This window comes from Xiphophorus hellerii, chromosome 13, assembly GCF_003331165.1.
Source record: "Xiphophorus hellerii strain 12219 chromosome 13, Xiphophorus_hellerii-4.1, whole genome shotgun sequence".
Classification (NCBI taxonomy): domain Eukaryota; kingdom Metazoa; phylum Chordata; class Actinopteri; order Cyprinodontiformes; family Poeciliidae; genus Xiphophorus; species Xiphophorus hellerii.
Window position 1 is genome coordinate 10,974,079 of NC_045684.1, and position 20,476 is coordinate 10,994,554.

General features: G+C 39.4%; 1 protein-coding gene across 4 annotated transcripts in view; it reads right to left on the reverse strand.

Moving 5' to 3' along the window:
- Positions 1 to 214: 214 nt before the first annotated feature.
- The window catches only part of rbms3 (RNA binding motif, single stranded interacting protein), a 334,935-nt gene continuing 314,673 nt past the window's right edge, over positions 215 to 20,476 (reverse strand). For 2 of the 4 annotated variants that reach the window (XM_032580204.1, XM_032580206.1), the window contains 4 exons: positions 15,938 to 16,048; positions 8,565 to 8,657; positions 5,682 to 5,803; positions 215 to 4,075 (listed from right to left, as the gene is read on the reverse strand). In XM_032580204.1, the coding sequence (XP_032436095.1) occupies positions 4,012 to 4,075; positions 5,682 to 5,803; positions 8,565 to 8,657; positions 15,938 to 16,048 (390 nt within the window). In that variant the 3' untranslated portion in view covers positions 215 to 4,011. Of the gene's footprint in view, positions 4,080 to 5,677; positions 5,804 to 8,564; positions 8,658 to 15,937; positions 16,049 to 20,476 lie in introns of those variants that run through there. The other 2 variants (XM_032580205.1, XM_032580207.1) reach the window with 2 other exon arrangements.

A 20,476-nucleotide genomic window follows, 5' to 3' on the forward strand; every position in this document is an offset into this window, starting at 1 on the left:
ATTTCCTTGGGGACAGTCCACAAATGTGAAGTCACTGCAAACATCATGCAGCTCAGGGATGGAAAGACAGGATCAGAGGAAAGGGAGTTGTTTGTGCAACCTGGTGGGATAACGAGGGGCATAACGGGCACTCAGAGTGGAGGGCGACCGAGGAGCTGCCATCAATGACTGGATATGGCTGGTGAGGAGCGCACTTAGTTCCCACAGATCTGCCATACTGGGCACATAATCAGGAAGGTGTTCAGGACAATTTGTCCTTTTTTTGGCTTTAAACACACTTCTACGGAGGCTTGTTAGTGTCACAGAGGAGAACTGATGGCAACGTGGCACCATTGCTTGGTTTTAGCCAGCCTTTTCTCTGTTCAAACATTTTACTTTTGGACTGGTTACAGTCCCTTACTGCATGGAAGCAGTTTTACAGCTTCTAGTGAAAAAACTAAATATAATTCTCTAGGTCATGAACTTTCTGTGTTGGCAGTTGAATTATTATAAGGAGACAAATAAAAAGCTTGTGCAAGTCTTTAATTCTTTTTCCCCCCTGACATCAGACTAATAACCTGTTTTCTCTCCTATTTGAAGCTATGAACTGCATTTTTCAAACATTTTGCCAGCAAACTTTCCACAGCTGGGTTGCTATTTTACAAAATTTTTATAGGATTCATGAATATATATGGCTTCAGCATCTTTAAATAGATAGAATTTGGTGTTAAAGTAATGCTCTACGATCAAAGCTGGGGTTATATTTAATTATTACTCCAAACACTAGACGTACATGGACATTTTTATGGCTTTTTTAGGTCAGCCAGTTCCTGTCCGTACAGCATTCTCTACAGTGACCAATCTTAATAGACTTGGTGGCCCCTACAGTTCTGTAAACGTCTGTGCATGGTGATAAAATAAACTTGTTCAGCCTTATTTGCCACAGTTCCAGCTGTTTTAAACATTTTAATGGTGCTTTAACTGAACATAAGAGCAGGATTTTCTGAAAATTAACCAAAGAATTATCACGCTAAAATATTACGTTTTCTTGTCTTGCAGTCGGTAGAAAAACCTTCTGCATCGAACATATGCCTTAGACAGCCTGAAATATTTAAAGTGAATTATCGTACAAAAATGCATTGCAAGGTGGCAACTGTTATGCTGGTGATTATGTCAAACATGACATGAAATGTGCCCCCTTCCAAAAAATGTTCTCAAATTAAATCATCTATTTTTCCAAATTTCAGTGTGAAGTTTAGCTATCGCTATAAAAGATACATTTTTTTAAAGCCTTTTACACATCTTGATCAGGCGAAAAATACTTTTAGAATACAAAAATAAGCTACATAGCTACACTTTGTTGGCTCATATGTTTTTACCCAAATTAAGCCCCATCAGAGCCCGACTTTTACTGCCTACTTCACAACTGGACAACAACATTTTACCATCAACAGACTTTGACGCTGTGGGTTTCTTTTCACCTTTCCACTTCCAACATATTTACAGGTTTAGATGAACGGTAAGCAATCTCAAAACTAAGATAATTGACAGCTGGACACTTCACCGAAAGGCAAAAAAGTATAGAAAAAAAGTCCTTTAAGGTGTAGCAAATGTCAACAAAATCGACCACTGCCTTGCTAGAGTACATGAGCAGAGCTTTTGGTGCAGCCCTTCATGAATCTGATTAACTGAAGTTTATATTTGATACATGACGATTCCTGGCTTTCCGTTCTACGTGAAGACTTTGAATTAGTTTTGAAACTTACAGCTAAACAATATAACAAAGAAGGAATGCAAGCTAAAAGAAAATAAGAAGCATAGAAAGTGGTTTCAGTCATTGCCTGTCCTCCAGCCTCCTAATGCTGCCTTACTGAAGGCATGAAGACATCAAAGAGAGAGTAAATACACAGAAATATACCGTAAAGGTAAAAAACAGAGGAGTGCCATTTGGTGCCAAAGCTTATGCAATCACTTCTTGATATGACAAAGCCTGCGTTGTGTAATTTTCTTTATGAGTAGTAACTTACCTGCTTTAAAAGATGCAGCTAATGTCACTCAGTTTGTTTAAATGTGAGGAAAGTTGCATGTTGGGATGGTATAGTGAGCAAGATAATAAAAAAAAAATAGCAGCAAACTGATCCTCACTGCAGCTTATTTTGCTGAGAAATGTTTGAGTTAATATTGGTTGAATCGACAAGGATAAAGAGGCAAACAGAAACCACAGAGAGGAAAAACCTCAGAGTGTTTCCAGCAACCTTCCTCCTCTGCTCTAGCCAACTTTTTCCCTGCAGGATCTGAGCGAGAGGTGAGACGCACCCTCAAAGCATCAAAACCTCCACAAAGGAGGCTAAAAAAAATAACACGTCACACAATTAAATACTGTCCGATTATTATTGAGGTTGTACGTGTGTTCTGTGAGAATATATGCTGTATGTTTGCGTGCGTGTGTGTGGATGTGTGTAAGAGAAAGAGAGACAGATCGAACAAGCGTGAAAAATGATCCTGACTCTGAATAAAGCAGGATGAGAAGGATTGTAGGACTGGTCCGGCCATTAAGGTAAAAAAAAAAAAAAAAAAAAAAAAAAAAAAAAAAAAAAACAGAAGAAAAATAAGCAAACAAACAAATGACGACAACTGCAACAACATCTTCACCAACAACATTAACATCAACAACATCAACATTAACAACAAGGAAATCAAACTTAAAAATGAAAAAAGGGGGGGAAAAAACAAAAGCAAAACTCTGGTTCAGAGTGTCTCTTCATCTTTGGTATAAAAATGGCCATCCATGGGCTGCATTTGATCCACAACTAGGAAAGACTACAGAAATTGTCAACAATTTCCTCTATTGCTTTTGCACTGATTGGTTTAAACCATAAGCTCCTACTGAATCTACTGTTTTATTTCACTGCCAGAAGTTATTTGAATTTTTTTTTCTTTTTTTTTTTTTTGCATTTTATTCTTTTTTTATTTTTTATTTTTTGCAGTGTGACAAGCAAAGCAGTCTAGAAACATCTTAAAGCTCATAAAAAAGGTAAAATGTGGCCGATAAAAAGCACTAATGTCATTGAGAGCGGCATGTAAAATGATAATGAGAATAAAAAAACAAGTTCAGCATTTGCAACAGGCTGCACCCACAGCGCAGCGTGTCTTATGTTTTCTACTTTTTCCCATTGTGTAAAATCTCTTCGATGCGTCACCCTCCCACCCCATCCCAACAACAGACATTTTGTTTACTTCTGACACATAGTTACCTCTGACATAATAATTATCAAAGTTTTCTTCTAACGAAGAAATGAAACAAAAAGCTTTTCTCTATTAAATCTGTACAGCTTATGTGATAGATTCTTTTTTTTTCTCTTTAGAGCAACTCATTCAGCATTTTGAACCCCTCCCCATAGAGGTCCAAGAGACTGTTTTCTTTTTTTTTTGTTTGTTTTTTTGTTTTTAAACCCTCCCAACTAGACGTCAGACTTCCACTCTGTAAAAAGTTTCTGGCGCCCTCCAAATTAAGGCCATGAAGATTCAAGAAAGAAGAAAAAAAAACACTTTTTTTTTCAAATACATCTAGAAAACTAAGCTTTAACACTAGAACATAAAAAAAGACTGAAAAGAAACCGTAGCTTAATATCTGAGGAAGACAATCTCTGTGTGTATCTCAAACTTTGCCTCCCCCTTTCTAATTACAAAATAAACTTCATCACCTACCAGCGCATTCAACCATTTTTTTTGTTTTCTCTTTTTATTTTATTTTTTGCCTTTTCTATTTTTTTTTTATTAGTTGAGAATTTTCTTTGAGAAGCTTTTCAAGCTTCAGCCCAGCCCTTTAGGCGGGTTTCATTCCCAGACTAAAACAATTTACTTCTTTGCACTGTGCCCAGTAATTTCCCCCACATCCCCTCTTTTCCTCAGCACTCTTTGCCTCAGTCTTGATTTTTTTTTTTTTCTTGTAGGCCAGGTAGGAAATGAAAAAAAGTGTCTCTTTTTTGGTGCCTGGGCAATCTGGAAGTAATCTCTTTCTTTTCCTCACATTCACAGTGCAGCCACCCTCTGTCTCAAGGCAACGCTGTCACAGGAACATTCGCTCAGGCCGTTGCTATCTGATAAGAAGAGGAGAAAGCAGAGAGAGAGAGAGAGAGAGAGAGAGACAGAGAAAAGGGTTTGGAGTTGGTGGAATTAAAGAATATTTTTACAAACACAACAGAGCAACAGAGGTGACAGCTGACGGCACAATAAAGAATTAAAAAGCTGCCAAAAATGACACCAGCAGATTGGAACAATATGAATAATGTCTTAATGTCTTATTTTAGAATCAGTATTAAATGCCAGTTTTGTTCAAGAAATCATTCTTCAGACTGAAATAGTTTGCTGCTTTTTTTTTTGTTCTTTTGAGTAAGGGAATACAGCACCGTCAAGATTTATATGAATCCTGGAAGACTTAAAAATAAATTTAAAAAATTAGATTGAGAACCATTGAGTAATTGGGCACGTATGATCTTTTTGTAAATGTTGTCATTTGTTTTTTGGTTGGGTCTGACAGTAATAGCCGAACCCTCTCCCCAAAATCTATTTTTAAATAAAAAAGGAAAATAATGTAACCCTGAGAGTAAAACAGGAAACAGAAAAGAAAATCTTGGATTCCACATTATGCGGAATCCTTACAACTCATATAAGTTTAAAGTAAAGGAGGCATTTTTTTAAATTACAAAAAGAAAGCATATATTTTCACTTCAACATATCTTTAATTAGTAATCCACGACTTCAGTCGTTTATTTCTACCACTTTACTCCAACATAAGAAAGAAAACCTGCTTTTCAAATAATATTCATCTTCAGAAATCTTCAAATGGATACAAATGTAAATTGTGAAATTAAAGACTAACTGCAATAAAAGGATAATATAAAGCTTTTCACACTTACTGACAAAAGGCACCAATACATGCAGAGATCATTGATATATGAAAAAGGGTTAGTGATTATGAAAATTTAAATAAAACATGAACTAATTTGACATTTTCCCACAATACTTTATGCAAATTATTTTGACCCTAGAGTGGAAGGAAAAGTAAGATGCATAAATCAAAAGTGGGAAGCACAAAATAGTTTGGCTTAATTAGCCTATTAAGTGAATGCCTTGATCACAACTGCTTTCTGAAGAGGCCAGTTGGAACATAAATTCATAATGAATGAAAGCTTTACAGAGATTCTCTAAAGCTTGTTCCAACAATCAGTGGCCGTAGGCATTTCGTAGCAGTTTCCTTGCTCTGTGAATTATAATAACTGATTCCCACAAGCCAGGAAACAAGCAAAGTGTTTTCTTCACCTTTATTTCCACTGTGAAATGTGTAGTAAAGGTTGCAGTTAACATGGATTTGGAAGTAAAGCTAAATTGTGAAATAAATGCTGCGAAAGGCTAAACAAAACCTCAGCTTGACTGACTCAACCGTAATTCCCTTTTTTAAGTCATTAAAGTTGTATCATCATCCACTCTGGAAATCAAAAAGGTCAAATAATAATTAAATTTTTATCAATATCAGGCAAGAACACCTCCAGATCAGTCAAACGCAGTCTACAACAGTTTAATGTTAGCTATATAAAATGTCTGCCACTGATGCCATATTTTCTTTAAAGGATGATGACCTAACAAGTGACTTTGGCTCTAAAGTTCAAAAACATCTGTCCTCCACTGTCAGACTTACTCACTTGGACTGGTATGAGTAAGCAGGAACGTGATCGGCACTGTCCACCTGGATCTGTTGCTGCTGGCCAGCCACCTCCTGTGATGAAGGAGCCACCGTCTGGGGTGAGGCATCTGTCACCACTCCCTGGAAGAGTGGCACAGGAAATTTCTGGGCTGAGTAAGATCTCTGTGCGACAGCATCAGGCTACTCGGTGTGTGTATGGTGTGTATTTTTACTTTTTTCCCCAGTCTTTTTAACACAAATAAACGAACAAACAATCAAACACGGCAGTGTTTGATTCCAGGTAGGAATTTACCTTTCTGGAAATCATCAGTTTTTTTTTTTTCTTACCAGGTCCTTTCCTAGAACCCTCAAGGTACATAGCAGGAATTGCTAGATATTCCCCAGATGTTATAAGATACTTTCTGGAATTTACCAACAAGTTATCTAGAACTTTCATGACGCTTAGTGGGTAGTTTTAAGATCTGGGATGAATTATGAGTTGTTTTTTCACAAGGTGCTTGCAAACACTTACCACATACTAAAGTTCTTTATGGAATTTATTAGATACTTTCTTGCAAACTTTTGCAAAACATGGTGGGTACGTTTCGAGTAACTGAAAAGGGTTGGTACTTAGAAAGTTTCTGGTAAGTACTTAGTTTGTTGTAGGAAATATACTGTATATTGTAAGGTCTGGGAAAAGTTTCAGAGTACGCATTCTGCAAGTTCCTCAAAGTACCTAGTAAGTCTGAAAAAAATACATTGTACGTTTGGGGAAAGTTTTGGCAAGTACCTGTGAGGTTTCATAAAGTGGCATTTAACTTCTGGAAAAGTACAAGCTCTGTGAAAATGATCAAAGCTTTGATAGTCCAAGTAGCTTATCAAATAAACTACAAAATAAACCACTCGTAAATGTGAATTTTCTCTTATTTGGCTGAACAGACGTTTGCGACTTGGGACAGTTTGTGTTTGGGGTGAAAAACTTCTTTACAGATGGCTGTCTGCGCTAAATCCATCACAACAACCCTTTTAGCCTTTTGTATGTGTCGAGCGTTACTGATTGCGCCCATCACTGAGTCATCTCAATCACCTTTAACAAGCTCTCAAGGATAAGATGTCCTGTCCATACATCAGCCCTGCAGTCACTGGCCGATACGGTGATCTACACCCCGCTGCCGACGCCGGGACTGAGAGGACAGTGGTGAGGATGAAATAGGAAGAGGACGCCGAGGGCTATGCTACAACTACATCCCTCTTCTCTGTGCGACTCCTTCAAAAGCCAAGGCAGCAACTTTCTGAGGTGGAGGGGTGGGGAGTCTAAAAGGGTAGAAAATAGAAGAAGAGAGGGGCAACTAATGGATGTGTCAGGGGAAACTGTCATTGTCCGGTGGCTGGCGGGGGCTAACCAGGCCTCTGTGGCTGACGGATGTTTCAGGTAGCTACCGGCTCGAAGTGGCTGCGGGAGGAGAGAGAGGCCGCTCCGCCGGCGCTGTGTCTCACTTCAGCTCCTGTCATCTGATACGCGACTGATAGTCCATCTGAATATGACCGCACTGTCAGCCGCCAGACAGCTCGCCCGCTCTCCCCCGCTGCCCGCACGCCTACCAGCGCTACGCGTTCATCATTTCTCAGAGCAGACTGCCTGAACCTGCCAGGAGCTCAGACAACCACCGAGGAGGAGAGGAAGTCTGTGCTGCACTTCAAATGCCTTTCCCAAATACTCTCAAACTTCTGACTCATCCTGCTTTGCTTGCACTTTTTGTACTTGTTATTTTCTGGTCTGGGAAAACTATTAGAAAATACTTTGAGAAATATCATCCTAATTCAGCACTTTTCATTTGATGACTGTTCTGCTTTATGTTCTCACATGTTTTTTCTCAATAACTCCAACAAATGTTAATGTACTTCATCTGGAATTTATATAAAGAGATCGAAACAAAGTAGTGTAAGCTTGTGAACTGGAAAAATTTCAAATCACAATTAGAATAGTGTGGTGATGAAATATTTTTCTAGCCCGATCTGTGTCAGCACTATTTAGTACCACCTTTCTCTGTAATTACAGTGGCATGGTTTTTGGAGTATGTGTCTATCAGCTTTTATTTCTTGCCACATTTGACTTCAGCCATTATTCCATGAAGTCTGACAGACTTTAATGACCTTATTAAAGAAGAGCAATCCCACAGCATAATGCTGCCACACCCGTATTCCACATTTGAGATGATCTGCTCAGCAGAATCTGCTGTGTTAGTTTTCTGCTATACACATTGTCTATGAAGGCTAAAAATGAACTTCCTCCACATGTATGTTATGTTCTCTTGATGCCCTTCTTTAAAAGCCAGATTTGTACTTTTAATTTTTCCCACCTGAGCGTTGGACCTTTGCAGCTGTTCCAGAATAACTGAGCCTCTTAGCTTTTTCTCTATTTAATATTCTCCTTCTCTGGCCTGTCAGTTTAACAAAACAGGTTTTGGTAAGTTTGCAAGTGTACCATGTACTTCCCATTCTTGGATAGAGTACTTTGTAAGAAGTTCAAAGCTTGAGACATTGTTTTATAACATAATCCTGCTTTAAACTTCTCCAAGTCTTTCTTTCTGACCTGTTGCCTACTTTTCTTGGTGTTATTGTTGTTCACTAATTTTGCTTTGTTAGAAAACAAAATTAATGAACAACTTGTGTCTATTTAAGCTGAGAATATTTGCTGTTTAGATGAGTTCATGTAAAGGAGTCTGAGTAAAAAGGACTAAATAAAAATGCATGCCTCCGATTTCAAAATGTAAAATATGCAAAGAAAAAAAAACTATTTAGTGAAGTGAAAAAAATTGTAAGTAGTGTAATATTTTTGCAGGGTTACGTAATGTTATCCCTTGTTGTTTTTCATGGTGTTAAGCATGCGTGGGGGTCTTACTTCGACAGGGACGGCTGTTGGAGGCACAGGAGTGTACTGGGGAATGTAGGTCCCTTGCATAGGTGCAGCGGCGGCAGCTGCAGCAGTCATGTACTGAAACACAATCACAAAAAAAAACAACAAAAAAAACTTGCATGTAGTTAAACAAAATCCTTTCAGAGGAAAATTCCTAAGACACTCATTAAAATCACAAATCCCAGAAACATATTAGAGCAGAAATACATTCCTGACATCAAAAGCAGATCGTAATACTTCCTCGGAACACTCATTCAATGTAATTATTCCCACAACTATTAGGAAAGCCCACACTGCTATGCTCTGTGAATCCTTCAGAGGGCGCTAAGAGAATATGAGTCCACCAAGAGGAGAGCGTAGCAGATCAGACAAGTGTAACGGAAAGAGAGGAAAAGGAGGAGGGAGAGATGTCCTGCTGTCCCGCCACAACTTCAAAAGGCCAAGCAAATACACCGGGTAACTGCTGAATAAATAAATAAATAATAAAAAGAGTAAAAAGGGAATTTACTGCTCGTGAAGGAGAGCAGGAGGTTTGTAGCCTGTGGCCTACATTCCTCTAGTCACGCCTGGCTTGGTTTTTAACAGGCTCGCTGTACGGTGGGCATTTTACAGGCATGACACAGGTTTGCTTACATGTCAGGCATCGGGGCTTCCACACGCAATGCTGAGGAGGCTTTTCCTGCAACCTGGTGAAAGCCTTAACATGGGCCCAGTTTTAATTAGAACACGCCTTCATCAGTTCTCGTCAACGCAACTGTGAGTATCAGTGTCTGCATGTGTTCTCGCGTGCAGCTGCATGCGCGACACATTCATCACATGCTCCTGCCTCTTTTTGCTTGAAAGAACGACCGACAAAGACAAAGAGGCTTGGAACGATAATGTTGTGGTGCTGCGCCAACGGATGTGATCCGAGATAAAAACCGCCGGGGAGCTTCCCTTCTTCTTCCTGCCGCCTTCCGGACTGAGGGAAAAGGGAGGTCCGATTTGTTTTCTTTCTCTTTTTTTCCCCCCTCCTCCTCCGCCTCTCCGTCCTTGTTGGATGGCGGCGACGTGCAACGGGAGGCGGTAATGGAGGGGCTTACAGCGGGCTACGAGGCCCTTTTTGGCTGCGGGCCCGCGGATGCTGGTAGAGTGTCATTACCGGCAGCGTTGCTAATGGATCGGGTACGGCTCCACCGCTCACCGCTAATGAGAGCAGCTAAAGGCCACGGACACGGGTGATTAACTCCCCCACCGTTGCTACACGGAGCCGGGAGGATGCCCCGGGATGGATGTTAGTCTGTGTTCATCAGCGAGCGTGACCGCACAGGTCTTTGGACATGAATTTAAGGTTATCACACCTCCGGGGCTGTCACACTGAGGACAGGGTGAGGCAGTGTATCCAGACCTCCTGACACATCACATCTTCCCTTTCCTTCTTCCCTCTCACCTTCCTGTCACGGTCTCTTTCTTACTCCTTCTCCTTCTCAAAGGGGGCCTATCAGATTGTTGAAGTGACCTTCTCCCCGTTGAATCAAAACCATGCATACCAATTTCTTCTTGGGACTTGAGGTCTTCGCCTCTCCTCCCCATTAACTTATTCAGTCAACTCACCTGCGAGGGCTGCATGAAAGCAAATGAAGGAAAGTGAGAGATAATTAGCCATTATCACAATCTCCCTGTCATGGGGAAAATGTCTGTTTGAAATGTGATATTTCTCTGCAGGACTGGGAAAGGAATTTAGAATATATTTAGCAGGAAAATTTAATAAGATAAGATTTTTCCTCTATTATGACCGTTAGTTAACCTATTTAATATGGCAGGTAGAGTAAGTCATATTTCTGCAGCTGCCTGTGTGGCAAGTCAAGGAGATTAATTTTTTTGTCCAATTTCAGCTCTCTTAGTCCTTCCTTGTCCAGTCAGGGGACAAGTTTGGGTAATATAAAGCATCCCTAATTGGCGATAAATGTTTCGTCACACACATTTACATCTATGCTTATGCACGAACACACGCAGGCCCGGAGCAGATGGTGTGTGTGTATTTTTGATGAACGGTTGGCTTGAATAGCTCCCTAACGAGGCTGGTGTGAGTAGACTCCTTAAGCCTCCCCGCTGCCATCACTCTCCATGACACATGCTCATGACTCCTGTGTAAGTGCGGACCGCAATGCAGCAATGCCACGATGAAAATCCATACGATAGACTAAAATACACTGTTGCCATAGTGGTTTGGGACTCTGCACCAAAATGACTTAGATCACAATTTATGTTTGGTGGGAGCAAGGAGGGAAGCGGGAGTGTGAATTGAGCATTTAGCTCACCACCAACAGCAGCCTGGCTAAATGTCCAACAACTGATCTTTTAGGCCACCATATAAAACGATATGCATGGTAGAAAGCTAGCACTGCACATCAGTGAACGTTGGTGGTGGCGGCATCATGCTGTGGAGATGCTTTTATTAAGAAAATACAAAGTTTTTGTAGTAAGAGGTTCCGCAGCGTCCGGTGCAGGTCCACCAGGTTCCGAAACAGCTTTTTCCCACTTGCCATCAGACTGCTGAACTCTTAACTGGACTGCACTTAAAATCTGGTCTCCACTTTATACCTTGCACATGTACAGAGCTAAATAACTTATATTTTACTGTCACTCCTGCACTTTATATTTTATATTCATATTTTTATACTGTATTTTATTTTATTCTGGAGTAACCTCACAATTGAAAGCTCAAAACATTGTCCTGAGCCGTATGCAACGAAATTTCGTTCTGTATACACCCTGTGCATGCAAAATGACAATAAAGTCAGTCTAAGTCTAAGTCTAAGTCTAAGTAGATTGTCAAAGGTGGAAAATGAATGGGAGCTATATAGAGGAAATCTAAAACAGTTAAGACAACAACCTTGAACATATGGTCAGAGCAACGATGGTTTAGATCTTAAAAATCATGCATCACTTTGGTCTAGTCAAAGTCCAGATCTTGACTTGAAAAGCTCCATTTACAGATGTTCTCCATACAATCTGACTCAATTGGAACTGTTAGGTGAAGAAGAAGAAAAGGGCAAACATTTCAGTCTGTAGGTGTATGTAGCTAGTGGAGATATCGCCATAACAACACTGGCAGCTGTAATTGCAGCAAAACTACATGCACACTTTTCAGATTAATATTATTATTATTATTCATTTCCAAAAAAAACCAATCCTTCTACACTGTGTTGGTCACATAAAACCCAAAGAGTTTGCAACTGTACAAAATGTGGAAAATCTAAATTTGTAATAAGTTAATGCATTGGAATCTCCGTGTAGGTCACTGAAGGTGGTGGAGTGTTTGGGATAGGCTCTGATTTCTATTGATATATTCTGTTTTTGTTTTGAAGTGAAATCCAAACTATTCATTTTGAAAAATACCTATGCCTGATATTAAAGTGCCTCTTTCAAACTCTAACCATCAGTGGAGCAATGGAGGTTTTATTTGAGCCCAGGAAAACTGAAACGAGGCACAGATGAGTGCGTTTAAGTGTCTGTGTTCCTGCTTCCTCAGCTCTAAGGAGTAGCTGAACTTATGAAAAGGAGTAACATTCGTCCATACTGCCAGCCTCAGCAGAATATAGAGAGTAATGATACACCCACTTTCATTTCTATGGTTTTATATATCAAAACAATAGACCTAGTCTTTGCCAGGTTGTAAAATTATTCAAATCCAAACCAACATGCACAAAAACAAACAACAGGTTTCACTGTTATATTATATGTTGAATGAGGTTAAAGCCAGTAAACATTTGCTGCTTACACAAGATCTAAAAAGCAAATCAGCCACCAGATGCCCAATGCAATTCAGTTACTGATCACCAATGTGTAGACCTCCGTTTAAAGTTGGCAGTTTGCTGGTCTTGATATAGTTGAGTGTTCATACAAAGCAAAGATGGAATGGTAAATTAACTTAGAAAATCAACTATTGCTGCTAATCAATCAGAAAAGGGTTTGAAGGCAACAACTTGAAGTCTTTCTTTCTGCAGAGGCATAGATTGTTTACAATTGGGAAACCAGACTGTGCAATGCCCAGGTGACGTTCTTCACGAGACAATTATAAAATAACACAATATCATGGCTTAGGATTGAAAAGCTGAATCTGAATGAACCAGGCAATTTATGAAAAATGGATGGATGAGACTAATCAACAGATGTTTGGAGTAAGCCAACACAGTACATGAGCTTTACTGGCAAGAGGATGCTTGATGCTTTGAGCTTGTTTTGTAGCTTCAGGATGTGAGTCAATGATCAACTCAAAAGTACTTTGGAGTCAAAAGTAAGGCTGGCTCTCTGACTGCAAGAGTTCAGCAATAAGGAAATGTTGTAAAGTGTAGATTGGAACCTTTCTTGCCCATTTGAGTGTAAGGAAAGAGCAGAAATGCTACAATGTCGGTGCAGCAGAAGGTTGGTAAAATAAAGAAAAAGCCAATGTCCTAAAAGATTTAAAGGACCGAGGAGAACAGTTGATATAAAATAAGAAACTGCTTTGTGCGTCTTCCGGGAAAGCAAGTTGTCAATCACCACCATTACAACGTAGACTTGAATTGTACACGCCTTGACGGGAATAGGATGAAGAGCACAGAGGGAAGGTCACCTCTTGTCATGTCAAACATCAAGTAGTTCATACACAGATGCAGATACTGACAGCCATGCAAACGCACACAGACACCAGTGACAAAATGACAAAGGGAACATATGCACTTCCACAGATGCACAGCAGCTAACAGGCGCAAACTGGCATGACAGATAGACTCCTGCTAAGTGCTGAGACTTCAAAGACCATAAATAAATCAGTAAAGGAGCAATATGCACCAAACATGGTGTCATAAATCAGTGAGCAGCATGGATGGCATGTTTATGTGGGCCATCCATAAACAGAAAGCCTGAGGTTCTTCAGTATTCTGTAATCAAGTTGTTTGTGCCAAATAGACACCCAACTTTTTCCGGAGAAGCAGCTAAAATTCCAAGGCAGTGACCGTTAGGAGCTGGTAATCCACGCTCCCTCGTTATGAAGCACAATTTTCCTCCAGAACCACACAGCAAAATACCACGGCGTTCTCGGAAAGCTCCGGTCACCATCAGAGTGTCACAGCTTGGGCGGATGGAGAACATTCGGTTCTTTTTTTGGAGAGGAGAAGGAAGAAAAACAGCCGCAGCGAGTCCAGGAACGGCCAAGATTATTCTGAGGTGTGGCTTCTCCTGCCAGAGCCAGTCTGGATAAGTTGTTGACTCTGGAGACATTACTCACTGCAGGTGCTCTGCTGTGGCCAGGACGAAGTCACGTGACCAGTAGAAGCCATCAAAACAAGCCCCCAAAACCACATGTGCAACTACATCCGAGGAATGCGCTTGAAGAATATATGCCGTCAGCTCCGGTTTACTACACGGATAGTTGAACATCCTGGGCTCTAAGCCCCTTTAACAGGCTTTCACAATTAGGTTGAATGAAAGGCTTTTCACATCTGGCTTAAGAATCAGCTTTACAGGAAACGCGTCTCAATCCCCATTGATGATCAAGCGTGGCGTGCTGCGTGAGCCGCTCGGCCACAGCGGAGTTCTGCTGCACAGCACATCGCCTCGGGAAAGCTAAGCAGGCAGTAAGGGGGTATACCAGACACGGAAAAAGGGAGGAAAAATACCGTAACCCACTTTCTTCTATAACAGAACCCATCAGACATCAGAAGCCATCACCATAGATTAGCCAGTCTCTAATCCTGCCTGTTAGCACAGCTGGGGCAGATTAGGATGAGGGGGGCATTCCTGACAGAGCCAACATGGCGTCACAGTCGCTGACAGCTCACCTGGAAACACATGGGTAACTGTACAATACAGCACTGTTTCAATCAAACTCACACAGAGAGATCAAACGTAGCACCGGAGCAAAGCTGTCTGCTTGTCTGCCCCCAGGCAGCTGGGTTAGGGCAGACAGTCAAGCTTCAGAGCGGTGTGACACCTCTAAGTCGACTTGATCCTGAAATGTGAAGGCGGAGGTGGGAGGGGGTGTCTTCTTGATGTGGGGACGCCAACTGTACAGCAAGTGAATGAGCACATTAAGTGCTACTGATGGAGAGATATGTTTGATGTGTGATTTAGAAAGTGTGAGAAAGAATCTGAAATCAGAGGGTGAAAGTGAAAAGGGTGGAGAGCAGAGGGAGTAAGCTCTGCAGGAAATCTGTTTAATGTCGAAGATTAGGGAGGAAATACGCTCTCTCAATATCTCGCAGTGAATGCAAGCGGTTTAAAACTAAATAATATGACAGATTTATGGCTGAGAACATGTGGCGACAGACTAACACTGTTTGGCTTTTCCGAGAGGAAGCTTTAAAACCTCTCTCTTTAGTTCAGAAACTCGCTTCGGAGTTTCTGAACTAAATTAAAAAATGTTTTCAAAGATAAAATGGCTCCAAATTAGTCAACCTAATTTTAATCCCATCAGCAGTGCAGTTTTGGAGCAATGGTCACACTTCCTGATGATCAAATAATAAATGCATTTGATTAACTGCTCCTGGCAGCTAGTGTTATATTAATTTCTAATGAAGCAGGAAGAGATTGGTTAGTTTTACACAAACTGTGTTTTCCAGGGTTTATTAAAAAATTATGACAAATACAACCTAAGATGCTTATCTCAGGTTGTATTATTTATCTTATTGAGAATTACAAGTGTTTTGCGTTGCAGGATTTGAAGTTATAAAAGTTATTTTAGATCTCCATGTCAAAAATTACAGTCAATAAGGGACTAATACATACAGTATAATACAAATACACTAAAGCAATTATTATATGGCTTATCATTATTCACTGGATGAGCTTCAGTCAGATCTCTTATCAAATGTTTAAAATCTAAGTAATAACTAAGGTGTCATGCATAAAATCCACGCTTCTTTGCTTTTTTTTAATATCTTGTTGGCAAGATACTATGTTGTTATCTCTTGGAGGCATTATAATCAATTGTTTTCCAAGTTTTTTGGAGGTCTCCACATTTTTTTTTGGCTGCTTTCAATTCAGTATAAAAACCTTTATCAACTGATCATTTTTGTGTTTGTGCACTTAAACTAAACTTTTGCCTCTAATTCATTCAGGAATGAAAAGTAAATCCTGAAGGAAAGTGTGCAAGAAATGACAAAAGTTGTTTTTGGGAGTAGAGGGCAAAGTTGGTGCAGCTTCTTCTTTTTTTTTTTTTTAAACTTGAACCCAACAACAAAGCTGCTCACAAATCTTACTGCTGTGATCACACAGTAATGGCTGAAGTTGCCCTTGAGTGTCAGAGTGTATCAGAGTTTTCTTGTGAGCTCAGAATTTCGTTCAAGTCTTTTTTTTTGTGTGTGATTCATGAGGGCGCAATTAGGGGTACTCACACTTCCTGTAGTGCCCAGTGACAGATGGTTCATCTGCTGGGTTAGAGGGCCCATCATGCTGGCAGGCTGCATGGACATAGTGTGGTCCATGGCTGGTGTGATCACTGCACCCTGGAGAAAGAGGAGAAAAGATAATAAGAACAAAATGATCAGGACTGAGTCATTTCCCCTTCAATTTGACCTGTGGAAACTTTTAGATATCATAAAATCATCTGCTCCTGATAACTGAGTTGGAATTTTCATTTTATCTTTTTTTTGCACTGCTTCATGTTTGTATTTTTAACTTCTCTCTGAAAAAAAGCAACGCTGTTTGCTGATGTGCTCATGATAGTCTAACAACTTTATTCTGCAAATACTCTGCTTTGTTGGTAAAAAGATCAAAATATTGCACATATCCTAATTTATGCAGCTTTCTTGGAATGCTATCTAAATTTACAGGGTCTTGAATCCTCTAAAGCAGAACAGGAAGTTGCCAAGGTTGTTCACATAACCTGTTTTTACATACCGTCAAGTGCAGAATTTTTCAAAAGAAAAGAATAATAAAATTGTTTGTCCTTCTTGGCATGAGCTCTGAATAGAACACATATTAGTGGTCTCTCTTTTTTTTTAACTTATTTTTCACATTTTTAACTGTCAGTTTAACTTTGGGTAATATTGGTACATATTTCCATATGTACATCATATACGTATTTAAGAAACCATTGCACTTATCCCCATTGAACACCTTATGGTTTTTCAACCAAATATTAATTTCTGAACTTTTCTTGAGTGAAAACATTAGTATTGTTGTTTCTAAACAAATTTGTTTTCTTTCCATTATTTGAGTTCTGGAAGCAGTGCTTTTTTTTGACTATTCTCATTTTCTCCAAATAAATAAATCTGTGCTTGGAATTTCAGAGACATGTTGTCAGTAGTTCATAGAATAAAGGGACAATATTCATTTTACTCAAACATATACCTTTAAAAAGTAAAATCAGAGAAACTGATCATTTTAAGTGGTCTCTTATTTTTTCCCCATAGCGATATACTGTATATACGTATATACGCATATACTGTATATCTATCTATCTATCTATCTATCTATCTATCTATCTATCTATCTATCTATCTATCTATCTATCTATCTATCTATCTATCTATCTATCTATCTATCTATCTATCTATCTATCTATCTATCTATCTATATACAGTGTATATATACAGTACAGACCAAAAGTTTGGACACACCTTTTAATTCAATGAGTTTCCTTTATTTTCATGACTATTGACATTGTAGATTCACACTGAAGGCATCAAAACTATGAATAACATGTGGAAATATGCACTAAACAAAAAAGTGTAAAACAACTGAAAATACCCCTTATATTCTAGTTTCTTCAAAGTAGCAACCTTTTGCTGTGATTACTGCTTTGCACACACTCTGCATTTTCTTGATGAGCTTCAAGAGGTAGTCACCTGAAATGGTTTTCACTTCATAGGTGTGCCCTGTCAGGTTAATAAGTGGGATTTATTGCCCTATAAATAGTCATGAAAATAAAGAAACGGAATGGTAGGTAAATTTAAAAGAAGATGACAGGAAATGTTTCTCAGCAGAGGCTTCAGGCAGGCCAGACTAAATAAAAGGAGACGGTATCGATAGGTAGCAACTGAAAATGGGTAGATTTTGAGATCAATGTTGCCACCTTCAGTCCCTTCAGAATCATCCATATCTGTGTCTGAGGGTTTGCTCTCCCTCTCTGCTTGTCCTCATCGCCTCTCATATGCTCACTGCTCAGCATCCTCTTCTTGGTATAATGCACATCATGTTTTCCCTAATGGGCAGATGAGGCTGTCGGAAGCTTCTTTTTCATGGTGCAGTGAAACATGAGAGAAAGTGATGAAACCATTGTTGCTCTTTCATCCCTTGTCAGGATAGCTCCATTTCCCCTGGACTGAAGCTTTGGGAGGAGACCATTCAAAACTGGTCCTTTCCACTGTTCCACTCGCCTCTCTTCCTACTTTGTCTGTGTGTGCCTGTACTAAAAACGTAGCCGTGTGTGTGCGTGCCGATAAGTCTGCAGTACGCCGTGTGTAGCTTGACTGACAGCGCCTGTGAGTGCTTGAGCGTTCAACTCGATAGTGCGCGTTTGCGAGAGTGTGCATGTGTGCACCCCACTGGTGACTCTGTGTGGGCCTATTGGAGAACAAACTGTGCAGACACAGCCTGTCAGAATCGCTCCGCTTGTCTACACCCTGCATTCACAACACTGCCAGTTGACTCTGTTTCCTTCCTACTCCTCCTCTTCCTCAGTCTCCCTGCCTCTCAGTATGCAAACCTTCTGTGATACCTCTTGGAGTTACAACTGCAAAATATCAAACGCCCTGGGTGGAACGCTGAGATCAGAACAGTGTACATGTTTTCCCTCTCTTGAAGTGCAGCATATTAGAAATTATTAGTTGTGAAAAAGACTGAACATGTATCATTAAAGCTTCACTACTGAGCAATTCAATCTTTTAAACTGAAGAAAAAAAAATGCTGCAGTTAACACAAACAGCATTGTCTACACTCAAAATTATTTGGCACTGTACTTGGGATTGTTTTTCTGTTGCTGACCCGATTTGGATTGACTTTTAGCTATTTAAAAATGATATGTGGATTAGTTCAGCTCCTTTTACTGCAAAACACGCCCAAATTATCACTCCTCCACTAGCATATTAGGGGGAGTAATCACACAGGACCTGAAATATTTATATTTTCAACAACAAAAAACATTTTTTTCCTTAAAAAAAAATAGCATTAATTTTTCACAAATAATTACTCACAACACTGGTTTCACTGAACATACTTTTCTGCTGTAGGCAACAAGAATATTCTTTCTATGCAACACAACCGAGCAAATGCTAGTAGCTGTTGGAATACTATGCTGGAGGGGAAAAAAACTAGCTTCCTTTCATCCATTATCCACAGCCTCTTTATCCTGCAGAGGGCTGCAGGGGGCTGGAGTCTGTCCCAGCTGACATTTGGCAGAAGCAACAACGTGCACCAGGGAGTTTTCTAGTAACATAACAAACCTTAATCTAAACTAGAATTAACTGCTAATATACCAAACTTTTTTTTTTTAAAAACACAAGAGCTTCACTTTAAATGAGATTTCTCTGCATTAATATATGTGAAAAAGTTAGGTCATCATATTTTCTTATTTTATTCAGTATCAATTTTGCATGAAATGTTCTTATTTTTGTTAGTCATCATAGATTATGGTCAAATTTCTGCATCAACAAAAATACTCTTAAAATAGTCAGCCATTAGGGTAAAAAATAATCTTTCAATGTAAAATGTGGAAGAACCATTAGAAAAACTAAGAAATCAAAGCTGAAGAAATCCTCAAGAATGCCTTATTCTTTTCTTAAAAATAAATTAAAAATAATAAGAAGTAGCAACTCCTGCATCCTGCACAGTATTGCTGGCAGTCATGGTAAACAAAGCAAACAAACAAAACTGGCTGAAGAACTGCTGAGCAAAGCCTCTATAAAAGGATCTGACGAAAGTCTGACTCATTGAGAGCAAACTATGAAGAAAGGGGAGACAAAAAACTGTGCACAGTATAACTCTGTACCTGTCTTTATTGGTCTGGAGGAAGTTCCCAAGAGTGGCAATTTTATTCTTATTAGAGCTTTTAAAAATGGCAACTGTAAACAACAACTACTGGAGGCAACTCAGTTTCTCTCATTATGTAGGAGCTAAAGCATACAGAAGAATAGTCACTCGTCAAAATCACTGCAACAAAAAAAAAACCCGATGTAAATGAAATGACGTGCATAACCATTAAAGTGAATTTATAGAAAAGCTAGCTGAGTTGTTAAATCACAATTTTTATGCTTGATGTAACATTAGTTATGTGTCGGGATACATTTAAATACTTTACATGTTTCTGGAAATTTAGTGCTTCATATTAATCTGTCGGTTTTCAAAACAACCCATGTGTATTGAGCTAAAATGTGAAACACTGAAGTTAATAAAATGTATAATAATTATAATTTGACAGCAAAATACAGAATAAAATAGAAAATGGAAAATATGTGCAGCCACTTCACCACTGGTTTCCATTACTAATAAAAGAAAGAATAAGGGAATAAACAATAAGACTGCATAAGGACAGGGGAAAGTTATTAAGGAACGAACTGATGGAGGTCATTCTGAAGACAACCAGGAAAAAAATGGAGGGATGAAATGCTCGGGGGATAAAAGCAAAATAGGAGACAAAAGGGAGAGAAGGAAATAGGAAGGAAAAGGTAAGAAAGAAGCAGCAGGAGCTGTGGGCTACCTGTTACTGATTCAGCGTTTGACAATGCCTTTATAATGGGAAAGGGAGAGCAACGGAAAGGCTTAATTCACAGACATGTCAGGGAGAGTTAAGCCGATTTGTGATTTCGATTTTCCGTGTTTGTAAGACTGTGAGAGCGTTGGTTTTTACTGTGTGTGTGTTGCTTCACTGACAAGCTTGAGCGGAAAGAAAATGAAAAGGAGATTGACACAAATAGACAATATATGTTTCAGGT